Source organism: Pagrus pagrus (genome assembly GCF_965226575.1).
Source record: "Pagrus pagrus genome assembly, chromosome: 11".
Lineage (NCBI taxonomy): Eukaryota > Metazoa > Chordata > Actinopteri > Spariformes > Sparidae > Pagrus > Pagrus pagrus.
The window spans coordinates 20,064,760-20,082,051 of record NC_140195.1 but is presented as its reverse complement, the minus strand read 5'-3'; the positions used below and the strand labels follow the sequence as shown (position 1 = coordinate 20,082,051).

The window sequence follows — 17,292 nt, the reverse complement described above, 5'->3', positions numbered from 1 at the left end:
GCCTGTCACACACAAACTGCAGACAGAAGAGTTTTGCAGCATGTATGCACCTCTATTAAATGGGCTGTAAAATGCATTTTATTCTAAATCTTTTTATCCAATCTTTTTATCCAATACACCTCAAAATATCTTCAGTTAAAGCCACAAAGTGACAGACACATGGCAGAACGAGCACTAGAATGGGCTTCTCATTCACTTTACCAGTTTCCAGAATGGAGCTGAAAGTGACAATTTCTCCCATACACAAAGACAAAATGTGAAAGGCATGAATTGGGGCCAAAGGCAAAGTTTTGATTCAGTTTTATGGCTGCTCAGCACTTCTCTACATAAGCAGCCCCTCAGCGCCACAACAAAGCTAAATGTGGTCCATTTAAGTCCAGGAGGAATCTCTTGAACTACCGCATGAAGATACTAGTGAGCTCAAAGGATAGACAGGGTGCAAGATGGTTTAAGAGAGATAAGTGGAGGCTGGATCTTGTATGTATGTGTGTTTTAGAAACAATTGTGAGAGGAAACCTCAACCGCAAAAAGATAATACATGAAGTACTCCCATTTGTTCTAAATGTTTGCTCTTACTGGGAAGAATGTAACATGCAAATTTAAATCCCCAGGCAGTAGAAATGCAATTAAGGTAAGCTAGCCTGCTAGCAAGGTTAGTGCTGCTGATAGTGAAGTGCCAGGTACCACCTCCAACACAGCTTCCCTCAGGACTCCCACACTGCCGGCTGCGCAATGAACCAGCAACCCTTAGCACACACATCTCTTCCCAACACAGCCACTGGTGATAAATTACCTAATCCCCCTATCCCCAGCCGTTTCTATTATACACCCTGGGCTTGTAAAGAACAGCTAGGAGGAGAGAAAGGGGGTTGAGAAAAGACAGCGAGAGGTGGGTGTGAAGCAGGAAAAAAAGGACTTATTGACAGAGACACAATGAGGTGGGGAGATATGCAGGCCAAACAAAAGTAGGAATCAGCAACCATGTATCTTCAGTATCAAAAGGACATGCGTCTCATTTTTGATGTTGAAAAAGGAGCACTCAGAAGCACTTAGCACCGCATTTCTAGACAATTATGTCTGACAAAATCCATCTCAAGAGAGATCTGCAGATAGCAGCGGGTTTCTGAAAGTGTATCATTTCAGACGAGCTGCAAACATTTTAAGAATGGACCAGTGAAAAAGTATTTTTCTGATGTTAATGTGGCATTTTCGTGAGCTTTTTTAATCCTCTCTACAGATGATTCTACAGCGATATCAACACTGAACATGCACATCTCTGGCATAATTTCAGCTGAGCGGAGAAGCAGCTACGAGGGACAATGACATCAGTGCTCAAACCCTCCCGGAGGAATGCTTGTCGTCACTCACGCTGGCACACACACTGCTATGGAAACAGCAGGAGTGTGAGCGTGCATCAGGGTTAAAGGGATACCGCAAGGCACACACACACACACACACACACACAGAAAGAAATAACTGAAAAACAAAGCGACAGGGGCAGTCCATTGAAAAACAATGCTGACACATGACCAAACTGTTCCTGACCAGCTGTGTAAGGCAGCATGCGCTCACATTTTCCTCTTTACAAAAACACTGCAGGGGTCAACTGAGGACTAAATAACTCTCTGTCACTGTATAGGGAAAGTTAGCCCGCACTTTTTCCTTGTGAACATGAGACAGGAAATGCAGCAGACCTTTGATCAAGCTTGATCTTGGAAGTGTGTGACATATATATGGTTTTGGAGCAGAGTGCTGCCAACGTATCCTATCAGGCGGCTCACTGTACCAGCTGACCGCTATGGAAACAGCAAGAGTGTGAGGGTGTGTGTGTGCCAAAGTTGAAAGGACATGACAACCCATGGGCACGCATGCTAATGCAGCCACCCATGCTTATGCATGTACACAAGTGCAAAAAAACACATCTGTTACCTATCTATGTGTCAAACTGACTGTAAGAAAAGTTGGAAAAAGGGCAAACGGAGCAGCTGCGGCACACACACACACAAACACGCACACAGCGGACACAGGGGACAGCATTCTACAGACTGGGCAGCCATTCAAACAGCTCTCGGTAACAGTAACCCACAGCAACTCTAAAACCACCCCCCTTTCCCTTCCTCCTCAAGAGACACAGATCCATTGCCCAGTTAAGGGAGAACCGAAGGAACTGGCAGACAGAGAGTGCCCCGACAGTGAAAGGAGGTTGTAACTTTACCCACTCTGCCCTTACTGAAGTGCAGCACTACCCCCTCTTAAAGGTTCAGAAGGTTAATTATTCAACATGAGAGGGGATTTGTGGGATAACTGAGAGTGGACACAAGCCAGCAGAAACCCCTCACCTCTTTTGTTCAACTCATTCACTCACTGACTTTCAAATATGCACTTATTCCCACGGACAGGGAGGCTTTCTCTTCTCACTCTTGGACATCATCCACACACATGTGCATAAAAATACACTTGGGCACACACACTGAAAGATTATACACAGCTGGATCAGAGTACACTCATCCTTCTACAAATGTTCACAGCTTTCCAGCAAACAGTTAGTCTCGCTCCACTCTCCGATCGGCTCTCCTACCGTTGTGGTTGTGCTGCAGGGTCTCCAGCATGCTGGCAGACTCGGATGCCCCCAGCTCGGCCAGTCTGCGGCTGGTGGCGCTCAGCTCTGAGCGCAGGTTGGTCACCTCCTGGCTGGCGGACTGAATGGCCCCATCGATGCGCTGGGCCAACTGCTTGTTGTCATCCATCATTTTCAGGATTTTTGCCTGAGGAGGAGAGGGGAATCCAGACAAGGTGTCATGCTGACAAGTTGACCATTTCCTGTGAAGGAAGGTGTCCCCGAGTAAATCCCTCCTCTTTCCCTTTTCTGTCTGTTCTCGCTCCTTTTTTTGTGAGAAAGCCAAGTAAAATCCTCAAAGCAGTTTGTCCTTTCCCTTAAAGAGAGGCATCCGGCTCATGGGAAATGTGTATCTGCTTTGGAGATGGTGTATGTGTGTGTTTGTGTGTGTGTGTGTGTGTGTGTGTGTATATGTGTGTGTATGTGTGCGTGTGTGTGCGCACGTGTGTGTGTATGTCAGTGTGCGAGCATGCCTGTGTGTGTCCAAGAGTTCCGTAACAGCACAAGTGTGTGTGTATGTGTGTGTGTTAGAGAGCCAGCACTGCCCCTGTGAAATGTGCTCCCTGCAGCTGACTGTTGAAAGGACACAGAGCATTGAGAGATGACAAGCACCTTTTTAAATGGACTGTACCATTTGCAGAGAAAGTGGAGGGGGGAGGACTGAGCTAGACCATATGAGCACATGTTAGTCGGAGGTCCTCAGCACAGCTGTCTTGTGGAGATACTGCTGTAAGGTTCTGGGATTGTGTGTTTGACTAAACTGCAGCACAAGAAATTTCACGAAGCCTGTGAGAACAGACTTCAGTGAAACACTGCAGCTTTTCCTCTTTCTCTCTCTGTGTATACTGCATGCACCTCCCTCCATGGACTCATGGACAAAGGGAAGGAAATCATTAGTTTGACAAAGAAGCAGTTGTGGAGAGAAAACAATAATAGTTATGCAAACAAAGCTTTCATCACACTAGCACAGTGAGGTATTCCCTCTGCAAACAAATGCATTTTTATAGCTCGACTGTGATGTTTGAGAAAAGTTAAACAGGACAGACTGGCTTACTTTTCTGGCTAAAGAAAAGGAATGTGTATATTTGCTCATGCATTCAAGTGTGCAGTGGAGTCAAGCTGTGATGGATTTTCGATTCACACTGAATATTTTGAGGTCTATGAACCACAATAATGTAGATGTGATCAGCTGATTAATGGGTCAACAGTAAATAGTTGCAATAACAGGTCCAGTATGTAGGATTCTGAATGATTTATTGGCAGGTATTAAATACAATTTTCCAAGATTTGTTTCAATGGTGTACAATCACCTGAAAATACGAATTGTTGTGTATTCGTTACCTTATAATGAGCCTTTTATATCTACAGTGGGGGCAGGTCCTCCTCCACAGAGTCCACTGGCTCTCAGGAGCAGCTTCTGCATGTTTCACATTTTAGCAGCTACTGTAGGGTTTGGTGATAAGGTGTGTTCAGTTGGTTGCAATCTGCAACCTAACCGATAGATGCCTCTAAATCCTACATATTGGACCTTTAAAGACATCATTGCTGATTCTCAGAAAATGTGATGGACAACTCCTAGACTAAATGATTAACTGGAAAAATTATCATGAGATAATAAAGTACAAATAGTTGTTAGATGCAGCCAAGAGTATAGTTATCGAAACAAAAAGGATGCTAAAATTATACTGGGGCATTATCTCAGGAAGTTCTTAGATATATATTTTTTTTAACCTTGAAATTTAGCAGCTCCCAGCAGAAGAATGTTGCTTACTCCTTTTAGTTAACTGGACACTCCCCGTCAGAGTGGGGAATTAAAAAAAATTATATTTCTCAACGTACACTTCACGGCTCAAAAAGACCTGCATCTTTCACTATCTCATTTCAAACCCTTCTTTTAAAGTTCTGCTGTGCATTCCTTCCTCTTCTCCTTTTGTTAGACGAAGAAGAGGCTATAAGTATAGGTATCAGACACAGTCACTGCCAGCTGTTTACAGAGAAGGCTAATCATCACAGACAGTAAATGAAACATGAATGCTTTTTTCTTCCCTTTGAAGGCCTACAGAAGGGTATTTTTCAAGTTGTTAGCAGTCAGGTTGTGAACACTTTTGCTTTTATTGTATCTGAAACATTGGCAGGACAATGGCATTACTGCCAAATGTCAAATATGCCTGAGAAATCAAATAAGAGACAAATGGCTCCTTGAAGCTTATTGGGTAAAAAAGCCTCGCAATTGATCCAAAGTGGCTCAATACTGACACTGCAGAGCTGACACATTAACGTGGTTGTCAATAGGAATCAGATCAAACACGATTACCATAGAAAACTAAACAGACCTTTTTGTCCTGGTGACTCTACACGTGTCTTTATTTTGATTAATTTGACATACTGTCGCATTGTTTCCACACACCGATCAGAATTTAACTATATTACAATCTGAGTGAGAATCTGATGACTGCTGTCAGACAGTTTGCTCATCATATCAGAGAAAACAATGTCAATCAATTCTGATCCACACCCACACAGTTCTGACTACAGAGAGGCTGAGTAAAAGACATAATATGTCCACATTTCCACATTAAGATGTCTAGAAATGACTAGAGCTTTGGTTGTGTACTTAGATCTCAAGTCCCAAATGTTTCCAACACTGTTCAAGCTCACAGAAATGTGTAATTTTATTCAGGGTAATGGTGCATTTCATTTTGGTTGCGATATGTCGATATAATTTCTGGGAAAACATCAGATGAAAGTGACAAAGGAAGCCATGAATGTGACTTACCGTAACATGAAAAAATTTCAAGTCAGATAGATTTTAATCGCAATGGTGGCTCTTTTACAGTGAAGACAGCAACTCCCATGATCCCACGCTGATTCATGATGTTATCAAACTATGTCTGCTATGTTTGATGTTGCTGTTTTGTATTGAGAGAGTTTGAAACTTGCATTAAAGAGTAACTAAGGAGGTTTGTTTTCCTAACACTGACTTTAAATGTTGCTTATTTAGTCATGAATATTTTATGCCACAGAGAAATGTCTATTGCCGCATTAATCATTTATACTCACAATGGAAAAATGACTACATGTAATGTGAAAATTGTTGTATTTGTTGTCTTATAGTGTCAAACCCACAGAGAATTATCATCACTGCAGCTCCCCTCAGCTCTACGAGTGTTTATCCTCTTTAAGCCAATTGTTTTGTTTTAACGGCACCAAACTTTCTTTCATTGTCTCTCATTTTTTACTCTCACTGCTCTCCACAGCCTTGTTGCCAACAGCAGCCAACAGCTGTGTTCAGTGAAAAAGTTCTGGTAGACCAAATAAACACTACCAGTCCAGCACCAAACAGCAGACAGAAAAGTCAGCAACTATAGCACGTGAACATTCTCAGGAGTTGGTGGAGGCCAAAAACAGAGCTAAAAGGAGAGTAAATGTTTGATTTTCATTAGCCAGGTTGCCAAAAACACAGCTCCTAAGTCATTATACTGTTGCTCTGTGACTGCCGGGTGAGTAAATAAACTGAATAAATAATAAAAAATAATGTGTTTACAGCTTGTTCTGCTCCCTCAAGCAATCACATGACATAAAACCAAGTATTCAGATTTCAACAAGAGGAGTTCAAAGAGCTAAAATTCTTCCCCTCCACAAACCACAGGGCCAGCTTCAAATAGTTATTCGTGGATACGTAGTAGAGATTAAGTATCTGGTTAAAGGGCACTTATGAACCCAAGCCTTCCAGTTGACAAGCAGTGTAAATGCTAAATACACAATACTACTATATCGCTGACTGCTAGCAGAAAGAGTTTTAAAAGTTTTTGAGAAAAAAAATATCTGTTCCCATGCTCGCAGTATCTAATCTCACAGCCCAAAAAAGACGTTTTGACAGTATAGACTCTAATTGTTGGTTGTAAAAAATAAGCACTTGTAATTATCTAAAATCTTTTTCTTTGGGCCCCAGGGGATGGAGGAAAACTGCCCCGGTTCCCACCCAACACCCCAACTCAATCCTGCAATTCTCAGCTATAATCTGACATTCGGCTGTCAAAGCATGCCCACTCACTCAGCAGTAGGCCTACAGCTGTGATGTTATTGTTTCTCAAGGTTATGTGAACTTCCACCCTGGCCCATCACACATGTGGTAAGCAAGGATCAGCCACCACGTAGCACAAGCTGGGGTAGAGAGGAACTGCTGTGTACTCCAGAAAATGTTATCCTAGCCTCAGGCACTCTGAGTTTGTGTGTGGGCCAAATATTGAGGTCTCAAATAAAACCTGACTGACCGCCCGCTACAGTATGCAAGCAAGGGGATGGGATAACAACACACACACAGAGACACACTCCACCCGTTCATCCATCTGCCCAGACACAAGTCACCCCTCCCGCTCAGTAAATGAACATCATGTTGTTATTTATAGACGACCCTGCTGCCGCATATGATACATTAGTCACAGGGGAGGGCAGGCACAGACACACACATACTGTGCACTCATTCACACACACACGTTCACTAGGGGGCTAATAATCCCAAAGTCATTTGATGTTCATTAATGAAATTCATCTCTTGTCAGGTGTCATAAAAGTCTATTGGGCCCTTGTGGGTAATTAAGATGCTGTGGTGTCTAAGTTTGTAAGAGGATTTGTTTTTTATCTATTTATATGTCTTATATCCTACGTTTACACCGGTTGTCTTCCCTCCGGAGTGTGTATCCTGTCAGAAAACCTGCATATACTGTATGTTGGTACACACTTTTGCCTAGGGACTAGGAGTTAAGTATGAGGTGGCTGCTGTGCAGGCGGCTAAAGTGACGTTAAGTGGGAAGAGGAGTGAAATACATTATGTTTTTTTCATATTTGAGAAAGCCTACTGAAGAAAAAGACAGCAGTGATAAGGTGGAATGTTAGGAATGTTTATTAAAACTGAAACTTGATGTGACCATGCGTCCTCTGTCAAAAAGTTGACATTAGCATGATTAAACTTGAGAAATGATGAAATTTTGTCTTTTTTTACTTTACCCCGCATTCCCCCTGAAACATGCTGTTGGCCATTTTTGTCATGATTAGCTTTACTCAGAAAGCCATACAGAACGGCAGCTCAACAATCGTAGTTGAACCCAAAAGTAATGTATCAGTCAGATATTTTGTTAAAAAGTATCTGGTATTGAAAATTAGTTTAATTTAAGTATCAAAAAACACGTTTGACAAAAATTGCATTAAGTATCAAGAGCACAAGTTAATTTTAGCTTTATTGTATGTATGTATGTATGTATGTATGTATGTGTGTATGTATGTATATGCATTTATGTATAAATTGTACACGTAGGTCGGAGTTGGTGTTTTTTTTTTTTTTATCAAATTGCCAATTGAAATTTAGTTTAAAAATGAATACTGACACAAATTAAAACTAAATTAAAACTAACCTTTTTTAACAATAAAAAGTCAACTGAAATCAGGAAATCCACTCTGGGAATCTACCTCCCAGCAACTCAACATCTAAGAGTGGTTACTTCTTTATGTGAGTTAAGCTCCAAACACGTGAGCACGAGCTGTAAACTTGATTCATGTCTGTGTGTACATCACATAAACGACCCGCTGCTCAAGTCTCTCTCTTGGGGTTTTGAATGTGTCTGCTGGTCAGTGGAGTGAATCAGGACCCAGTGGCTGACTGAGGATCAGTAATTAGTGGGTGTGCTGGGGGTTTGGATTAGCATATGAAAAGAGACGTGCGGGGGGAGTGGGATCATTCTTCATTGTGCCACTGCCGAGTATCCGTCCACACAGCAGGCCTTTTGCAGCCAAGTCACTGAATTCAACTTAAGTCATGCAAAAAAAGTTGCAGCACTGAGGTCCGTGTACAGTGGTTTTTAAGCCTCGGTGATTACATTTTTTACTTAGTGGGGCGGAATTTTGTTGCTAAGCAATAGCAGTCAAGACTCAGAAGTGCCCACTGGGACGGCATTTGTTGCTTGTCAACAATAGAAACCGAATGCAGCTGTGGTTTGTAGCCTATACATCATTCACTGCTACAACTTTTGTCAGTGTTTGCTTTGCCAATGTTTTTGTGATGTCAGTTTCATTTTTGTGTTCTCATTCAAAAGTAAGTACAAAAACCACCAAGTTCTGAAAATACTGAAAAATATAGCCAATTCTCAAAAGACACACATTGTGTGACAACAATTATAAATAGGACAACTATTTATGATGTATCTTTTTTTTTTAACAGAAGCTTACAAAACCAACAAATCCTAATTTGTCAAACTTTCCAACCGTTTTCTAGATCGATTTCTGAAGGTGTAAATGAGCAACTTACAACATTAACATGTAGAAAGTGTACACATGAAAGCTGACATGATAAAAATATGGTTATATGGTTATATACAGAAAATGTTGTTTACCAAGGCTTTAGGCCTTCACACACCAAGTTTGTTGTTTTTTGCCACACGGTTAAAATAAATACAACTTCATGTTGTGTCAATCATATTTACACACTGACCACGAAACTTTCGTTCATCTTAATTCACATCCTTTCCTGATGTGATGGTTGGGTAGTGTGTGTGTCCCTACCTTTAACATACTGCCAGCCGCTGTTCATGATGTATTGGTCCGCAAAAAATGGCGCTTTTTGCAGTGTGTTTCCAGTAGGCCAAGCAGCGTATGAAACTGGACCACTAACATCCTGAAATACATGTTGAATAATTCCACAGCTCCGTTATCAGCAGATAAAAACTCCCTTCGCTCTTGTCTTGTTTTCAGGACTGGATTGACTCTCTTTCTTTGTTCAGGAAGTGAGAGGACCACAGAATCATCTACACTCCTCTTCGACTCCTATTTGTCTCGTATTGTACATTTTTGCTATGAATAGAAGAATTAACTCATCGCACGTGCAAGGTTTCTGTGTGTAACCTTTTTATTGGATGACAGATGAGAAAAAATGTATCCAAAATAAACACGATTTGGTGTGCAAAGGCCTTGAAATGTGTGCCAAAGTGAAATTTGGGCATAGGATTTTTTCGGTAGCGTCTGATAAAACTGCTCAAAGATTCAGACAGACAGCCGAGGACGTAGATAAGTTATTTAGTTTTTTCTGCGAAGATAAGCTCCAATAATTAATCACCGTGTGTGCCTTGCAGAGGGAATAGAGAATACTGTGTGTGTTCAATCACAATCTTCGCCGGTCTGAAAGTAAAGTATACACTTAATGTGTATTATTCATATGGGAAGAACCATTTGGTACAAGTCAAAGGTTATACTTATCAAAATTGGGAAACCTTTTACCTGTAAAAAGCTGCTTTCAGCAGTCAGGGTTCTGCCTTGAAGTCAGGGTTGCTGCTGTGCAGATAGTTTAAATACAATTTGAAGACACCACAATCTGTATTTAGTGATTCAGACCATACCTCTGCAATGCAGAACTTATGGGCTGCACCAAAATCACCTGCTCATTGATAGCATCTGGAAAGGCCAGCCAATGAGGTGGAAAAGATGCTGTAATGCGGGGCCGTGCTGATGTGAATTCTTGGGTTGCTTGATTTTCATTTTTTCGAGCAAAAGGAAATGGTTTAATGCCCCTGGAGGAGTAAGGAAATGGGGTTTTTGTAGCTGAACGGTATCTTGATCTCTTATCAAGATCATCTTATCTTATGGGAGAATGGAGCTCAGCAAAAAAGTCTTTCTCTGCAGAGTCAGAGCACACAGTCCACCCACATAGCAAACACACACACGGTGGTGAAAGGAGGAGAGTGGTAGATGGGAGGCAATAGGGAAAACACAGAGAAAGAAGAGACTGAGTAGAGAGATGTTCCCCAGTAAGATCATAACATTTACCACGTCTGTGTCATTTATGACCACCATTGGCGCAGACACTCTTACATCTTGTGGGCAGAGGCTGCAGACAGCATCCAAAGAAAGAAAACATACATCCCCTCAGGCTCCTTCGACAAATAGAAAGCTTACACTGGGGCAGCAGATCCTACGTGACAGGAGCAGAAAGATCAGAAACTATTGTGCTCTTCTTCCTATGAGTCACTACTATACCTAAACAACCCAGTATTTTGTAGAGAATGTTCACCAAAGTTTTTATTTTTCAGGATCACATCCCAACTGAAACATTTTTATTTGCTCATGCTGGGTTTTTACTTCATGATTCTGCTTGGTTTGCTTTTGACAAAATGGGCATAGTAGATGTGAAAGTTCTACATAATGAAGCAGCTCAGTTTTGTGTCATGAAAAGATACAATACAGCTCCTGCAGACCTACTCCCAGGCATTACTGTAACTTGGCAACTACACACTGGTCCTGCTCTATCTACAGTAGCTGCTTCCCAATGTGATCAATGAAGCACAATCTGATATTGCCATGTTGGTGTTGTTCCTGGAACATCATAATTAATATTGCTCCTGGACCATCATTGCAACTGACCAATCACGTTTTTTAATGTCATTGCTTTGTGCCTCAGGAAATATGCACACGGGAGAGGTTATCTTTTTTAACGTGGTTAACATAGTGAAATGGTGTTTTTTAATCCAAATCATCTTTTCCTAAACCACACAGATCCTGACAGATGAACACCACTTTTATGATTTTTGAAGCGTTAATGCAATCAGAAGCAAAAAGCTAACATTAGGCTATAAACAAAGTATATCGCAGTCGCATTATTTCCACGTCACCGCCATTAAGCCTTCAACAACACTATACTATACACATAAAATAAATATATAAAGATCAGTCTACTTAAGTTGGAAAGTTAAATTTAGAATAGTTCATCTATAAAGACAGACTAGTGAGTAGATGATACCGTGTTTAGTGTAATGAGTTTAATGCCCCTACATCCTATGTCTCGTTTAGCCACTTGTGAGAAACCGCCATTTTAAAGACATGCTTAAAAATGTACAAGTGGGGTATATACTGCCGTATTTTATGTGGTAGATAAAACGTAAAAATTCTCCTAAGCTGGTGTTAAACACTGACCTTATTTAAGGCATCTAATCGAAAACCCATTCAAAACACCCACTAACTTTGAGACGGGGGGAACTTGAAAAGCAAAACTGCTTATTTGTTTCAAGGTTTTAAGACTAATTCCAGCAACACTCCAGTCTGACGTGTGAGAGTCATGTATGTATCCCATACAGCCACAACAGCTAACAATATTAATTATGATGTTCTAGGAACAACACCAACACAATAGTGTCAGATAAACCAATCAATGAAGGTCTCTAAGACCAGCTACACAGACAATTTGAAAAGTATAATGTGTTTGAAACAACTCATTGATAGGGATATACTATAAGAAGCAATAACAAGCCAGGATTCAGGCAGTGAAAGACTTGAGTTATTCAGGTAATAAAGGCCGATGTTTACAATGCTGTGGGATCCATAATAATAATAATAATAACAATAATAATACATTTTATTTATTGGCCTAAGTGATATTCAACTCACCCGAGGACGTTTTATGAATCCAGATAAGACAGTAATGACATAATAAAAGATAACAGTGGAAATATAAATTCTCTGCTTCTTTGTGCCAGGGTTCCTTAACAGCAGTTTTCCGCACCTACAGAAGAATGCACTGTCTCAATTCTGCATAAAGGATAATTTCTGCAAAAGGGGAGCAGACAAGTTCCTGGTTGACACAAGAAGAGTTATGAGCTCATTCCGCTCGGGTGGGTCAACCCAAGACAAAGAGCAGACACAAGTCTTGTGAAAACACAGAATTATATTCACTGCACTAATCTGTTTATTCTCAGCCTCTTACTTCACTGTTTAAACTATCTGAGGATGGATTATACTGAACAGCTGAAGGATAGGAGAGAGACAGCTCTGTGCAGCGGAGAGCAACTTTCTATCTAACCCTGAGGGATTACACAGACAGTTGTGTAACTCAAAGGTCACCAGTTTCACACCAAATGTTCATCCGAACCAGCTGAATCCCCAAAGTGTTAGTGATGGAGACTTACTTTAGTTTCTTATCTCTGAAGACACACAAACGTAGGAACTAGCTAGTCAACATAGAGGGGCGTTAGCAGCATTTAGCAGCTAAGAGCCAGATGTTTTTCTCAGGAGCTTGAGACAAATACAAAGCTGAAAGGAAAGCGAATATTGGGCATGTCTAAATGTAAGCCAATGTGGCTCTGTGTCTGCTTATTTAAATATGTACATTTTTGCATACATGTTCATCACAACAACTTTATAAAATGTCTATGTTGTGTTTTTAGCTTGTGCTGCTGCCCCCAAGTGGTCAAACACTTTGCAGGTTTCACTCATATTTTACTTCATCATTCAGTCATGTGACATGATTTAGTGAAATCTGAATCCAGAGTGAAATCTGCTTGTCAATTCAAGCTGAGTCCTTTCAAATCTTATACAGAATCCAGTATAGCTTCATCGTGTTAGTAGCTAACTTCGGGGCAGCCAGCTTCCTTCTGCACACCTTTTATTCATGAGATACTGTCATCACTGATACATCAAACTGATAAGCTTAAAGCGATATTATGTAGAAATTGTCTTTTTGTGCAATTTGGCACCCCTGCCTGGAAAAAATTACACAAAGTCAACATGCTGCTTTAGATCTCTAAAGCAGTAACTTCTTTCGTTTTTAATCCACCTGGTTTTTTTTTGGGTTTTTTTTTGTTTTGTTCATTTTTTCATCTTCTCCCTTTGTGGTCCCTCATTATCTTTCTACACTGTAATTATAATCACCTGACTAAGATGAGCAAATCATGTCATGAAGCAAACTGGCTCCACGTGAACGGTTATCGATGATTCTGCTGTCCTTACAACAGCCAGCACTGCATGTACCACCAGTTAAGAAATACAATACGGAGATGCAGCCGGGTAAACACAGTTTGTTGACACACACGGATAAGTTTCCCATTCTGTCTGACAAGGGCTGAGGAAGTGTGTTATTGGAATATCCTGTATCCTCATCCCAACTCTCCCAATTTCTCTAATCTCTTGTTCCATTCACGCTAAGCTCTTGCTCACCCCCTCCTGCTTTCACATGGCCACTGTGAGCGTGAGGCAGATCCAGACAGCGATGGCAAACAGACATTTTTTGGGCGCACCATACCGCCAAATGGACCCCGGCTCCTTGGTAAGGGCTCAAGCGTAATCTCAGACACAAACAGGCTTGCAGGCTCCGATGGGAATTAAGATACATGCGTCTTTGAAGTGAGACAGGCTGGGAACAGAGATCTCCTACAGGTTTATAGGCAAAAGAGAAAACTGCTTTTATGTCAGTTTGAATCTTATTGTGTGATACCATCGATCGCCTTCCACTAAAGGCGTGTTTGTGATAGAGGTGATGGAAGTGGATTTTGTGCCGAAGCAGGCAAGTTAACCTTCCAACACAAAACCCACCATTTAAAAACTGAAAACACAGGGTAAAGACTATCCTAAAGTTCTATTTCAACATTTATATTTATGTCCATACTGGGCTGCTCTTGGCTCCCCCATCAGGACAGTTTTTGGTCTATTTCAAGTACACGTAGCAGAATCATACATTAGTCACACAACAATTCATCTATTAATCGATTAATCGATCGAAAGAAAGTTCATTTCGAATTATTTTGTTAATGTTAGCAGTTAATGTTTCTGCAAACAACAGAGACGTCCAAGACTGTACATTTGTAGCAAACGTGACACAAACATTCACGTTAAATTATTCCAAGCTGACTTTCACATCAGGAGATGGAGGGGTGGGGCGTTAATTAAAGTCAACAAGCCTGCCAAACAGCTGACTGCAGTTTGAGTCACACCAGTGGATACTTTTAAGGACACCTGGGGATATTTCCACCTATTTTTGTGGCGCCAAAAGGGGGGGTTTCTTTAAGGAGACCTGCGGACATTTCCAGCTGTTTTTGTGGCAACCAAAACCAGCTATTTTTGACGGGAGTTTGGACCACCGTTTTCCTAATCATATCAAAGTTTCTTTTGGTGCCTAAACCTAACCAAAGCATAAGCACAGCAGTGTGACGAAATTTGACCTAAACAGACGTAAGTTGCAACATAAAGAAACGTTAAGTTATAATTAACAGCCGTTTCGCCGAAACATACTTAGCCAACATTTATTCTGGCGATTTGGTTGTGTTAGTCAGTTAATTGTTTTGTATTGTATTTTTTTCAAGCGAAAATCAAATATTTGCTGGTTCCAGCTTCTTCAATGGAAGGATTTGGGTTTTGGACTGTTTCTTAAACAAAAGAAGCAATTTGAAGACGTCACTTTGGGTTCAGGAAATTGCAACAAGCCTTTGTTAAAGTTTTTAAGATTTCATAGACGAAACAATTTATCCATGAATTGAAAAAAAGAGAAAAAAATCACCAGATCAATTCATAGTGAAAACAATTGTTGGTTGCAGCCCTATTTCAATTGATAAAAAGTATTTTTTTCACTCCACACAAGGAGTCAGGAGTCATATTTCCCAGTTAATTTTTAATCAGTAATTTTAGTTTATAAGTTTAGTATGGTAAAGTAGGCTACAGCTGTTATTTCAATGTGTCAGACACATATTTAATTAACATTTAAGTAAATATAAGTATTAGGGGTTAGGGTACTCGGACTCTGTATCGGCAGATACCCAATATTAAACGATCAGTACTGGGGCCAATCAACACTAGATCTTGACATCCCTACTCAATACGCAAAGGAGAAGTCAATAATTTTTCAAAAAATATTCTTTCAAATTCAAACTAATCCATTTGGTGAACAGATGACTGTATTTTCTTTGGACTCAATGTTCAAAGTGATGAAATACGTGATCAGAATAAAATATCATTAACGTGACGTCTATATGCTTTTACCACCTCTGAACATTTGTTCAAAGATGACTGTAGTTTAAGACTATACAGTAGCTGAGACACTGGTGAAGCGTAGTTCTATTAAAAAGGCTCTTTTCAGATCCACACACAGATGTTTGCAAAACAACAAGAACAAAAAAGCCTTTTCAAACACCAAATGCTGGCAACGACTGAACAAAGATTCAGAATGCAGTTCACGACTGCTGTTAAAATGAGTCCTAAACAATGTCATTGGCTGGTGGCCTGAAGAGCACACAGATGGTCCATTTTTCCTGCTGAAAGGGAGTGTGTGGTTGCATGTCTGATGCTGTTAGTGTTCTGTGCACCCTGCGTAGGTGTGTGCTGTTTCAGTTAGAGGAGTTAATTGCATGTGTGTATGCATATGCATGTGTGTCCATCTTTGTCTGTGTGTGTGTGTGTGTGTGTGTGTGTGTGTGTGTGTGTGTGTGTGTGTGTGAGAGAGAGAGAGAGAGAGAGAGAGAGAGAGAGGGAGTGAAAGAGAGAATAATGGTGTGTTTCAGGTTGAGGGGCAGCTCCTGTCTCTTCTGCTCAGTATTCAGCAGTCGTCGTCTCTGTGACGAGGATTGAGAGAAGCTCTGTTTAGGTGCTGTAGGGGGGTTGACGCTGGCTGGCTTGATGCATCCTTTCAAAACCACTTTCTTTCAAAGGCTCAGCACATGGATGACAAGCTCCTCTACACTTCAACAACAAAGGTGGTGGGAAAAAAATATAAATATATTCTTTTATTGGGAACAATATGAGACGAAGAGATTTTTACGACAGAAAACCTCTTTTTAAGACAGTTTAAAGCCATCCAAATACACAACAGCACCTTTCAAAGCTGAACAGATTAACGATTAAAATGAAGGCTAAAATTCATTTTCCTAAGAATTTAATCCATCTTAGATGTTTTTTGTTGTTTATTTCTGTTCTTAACTGGTGAAACTTGTAATTGCAAAAAGAGTATATTGCAATAAGAGCAATATTGCTACGACAATAAGTGTATTATCTGTATGGGCCAGGACTAGAAATAATTAATCATTGCACTTCCAGCGGGCTAATAGGCTTTTACTCAGCTGGTGGGCTGAAGATGGTATCCATAGCCTCATATCATTCATGATTTCAGCATCACATTTGTTACCGCTACTGCATTACTTTGTGATTTGAATCTTGACACAGTGTATGTGCTGAGGTCAAAGGGCTGCCCCTTGCTGTGAGTTTTTATAGTCTGGTCATTTGCAGGCGAACATGCAAGAGCTGCTGATGACTCAGTGGGTTTTAAAGTAACATGAACTGAAAGAAATTCTAAAGAAATCAGTGAGAATCAGTGTGTTAGCTAGCTAACTAGCTTTTTCTTTCTGAGAGGCATACAAAGTAAACAGAAGGAAGATTTCTCCCAAATGTTGAATGTTGTAAAGCAAGAGAAGGTTTTAATCACTAACTATTGATAGCTAACTCTCTTTGGACTTGGTTGTCTCAGTATTGTATTAATGTCTGTAGATTAAACACTATGACATTGTCAGCATGTGAAAAGCCCAATCAGAGGCTTTGACAGTTTCTTCAAATTTGTCCATAAACTGATTCATCCTTTGAAATTTGCAAGTTTTCCTCAATAGCTGTGTTATCATTACAGTTAATACTTTCTGACTCAAAAAGTAAGGAGAATTCAAATCTAATTTGACTTACTATACCATACTAGTTACCATACTAATGTTAGGACTAAAACCAAACTCATTAGAGGTGAATACAGATGCTACTGTCAATGTGTCTCTGTTTCGGCATATGGGTACTTTATCTCAACCTAAAATTGTGCGTTTTTTCCTTTTAGCTTGTCTTTCTTTTTCTTCATATTTTTTCTCAATATCTAAACACCAGGGAAAGCAATCCTTGGT

The 17,292-nt window shown here is 40.4% G+C and overlaps 1 protein-coding gene across 5 annotated transcripts in view; it reads right to left on the bottom strand.

Annotated features, from left to right (window-relative positions):
* LOC311265729 (kazrin-like) overlaps positions 1-17,292 on the bottom strand; it is a 182,388-nt gene that overhangs the window by 119,212 nt on the left and 45,884 nt on the right. For all 5 annotated transcript variants that reach the window (XR_014623609.1, XR_014623610.1, XM_084367695.1 and 2 more), the window contains exon 3: positions 2,579-2,765. Coding sequence is in view for 3 of the 5 variants with exons in the window: in XM_084367695.1 (XP_084223821.1) it covers positions 2,579-2,765 (187 nt within the window). In the remaining 2 variants the exon portion in view is untranslated. The remainder of the gene's footprint in view (positions 1-2,578; positions 2,766-17,292) is intronic.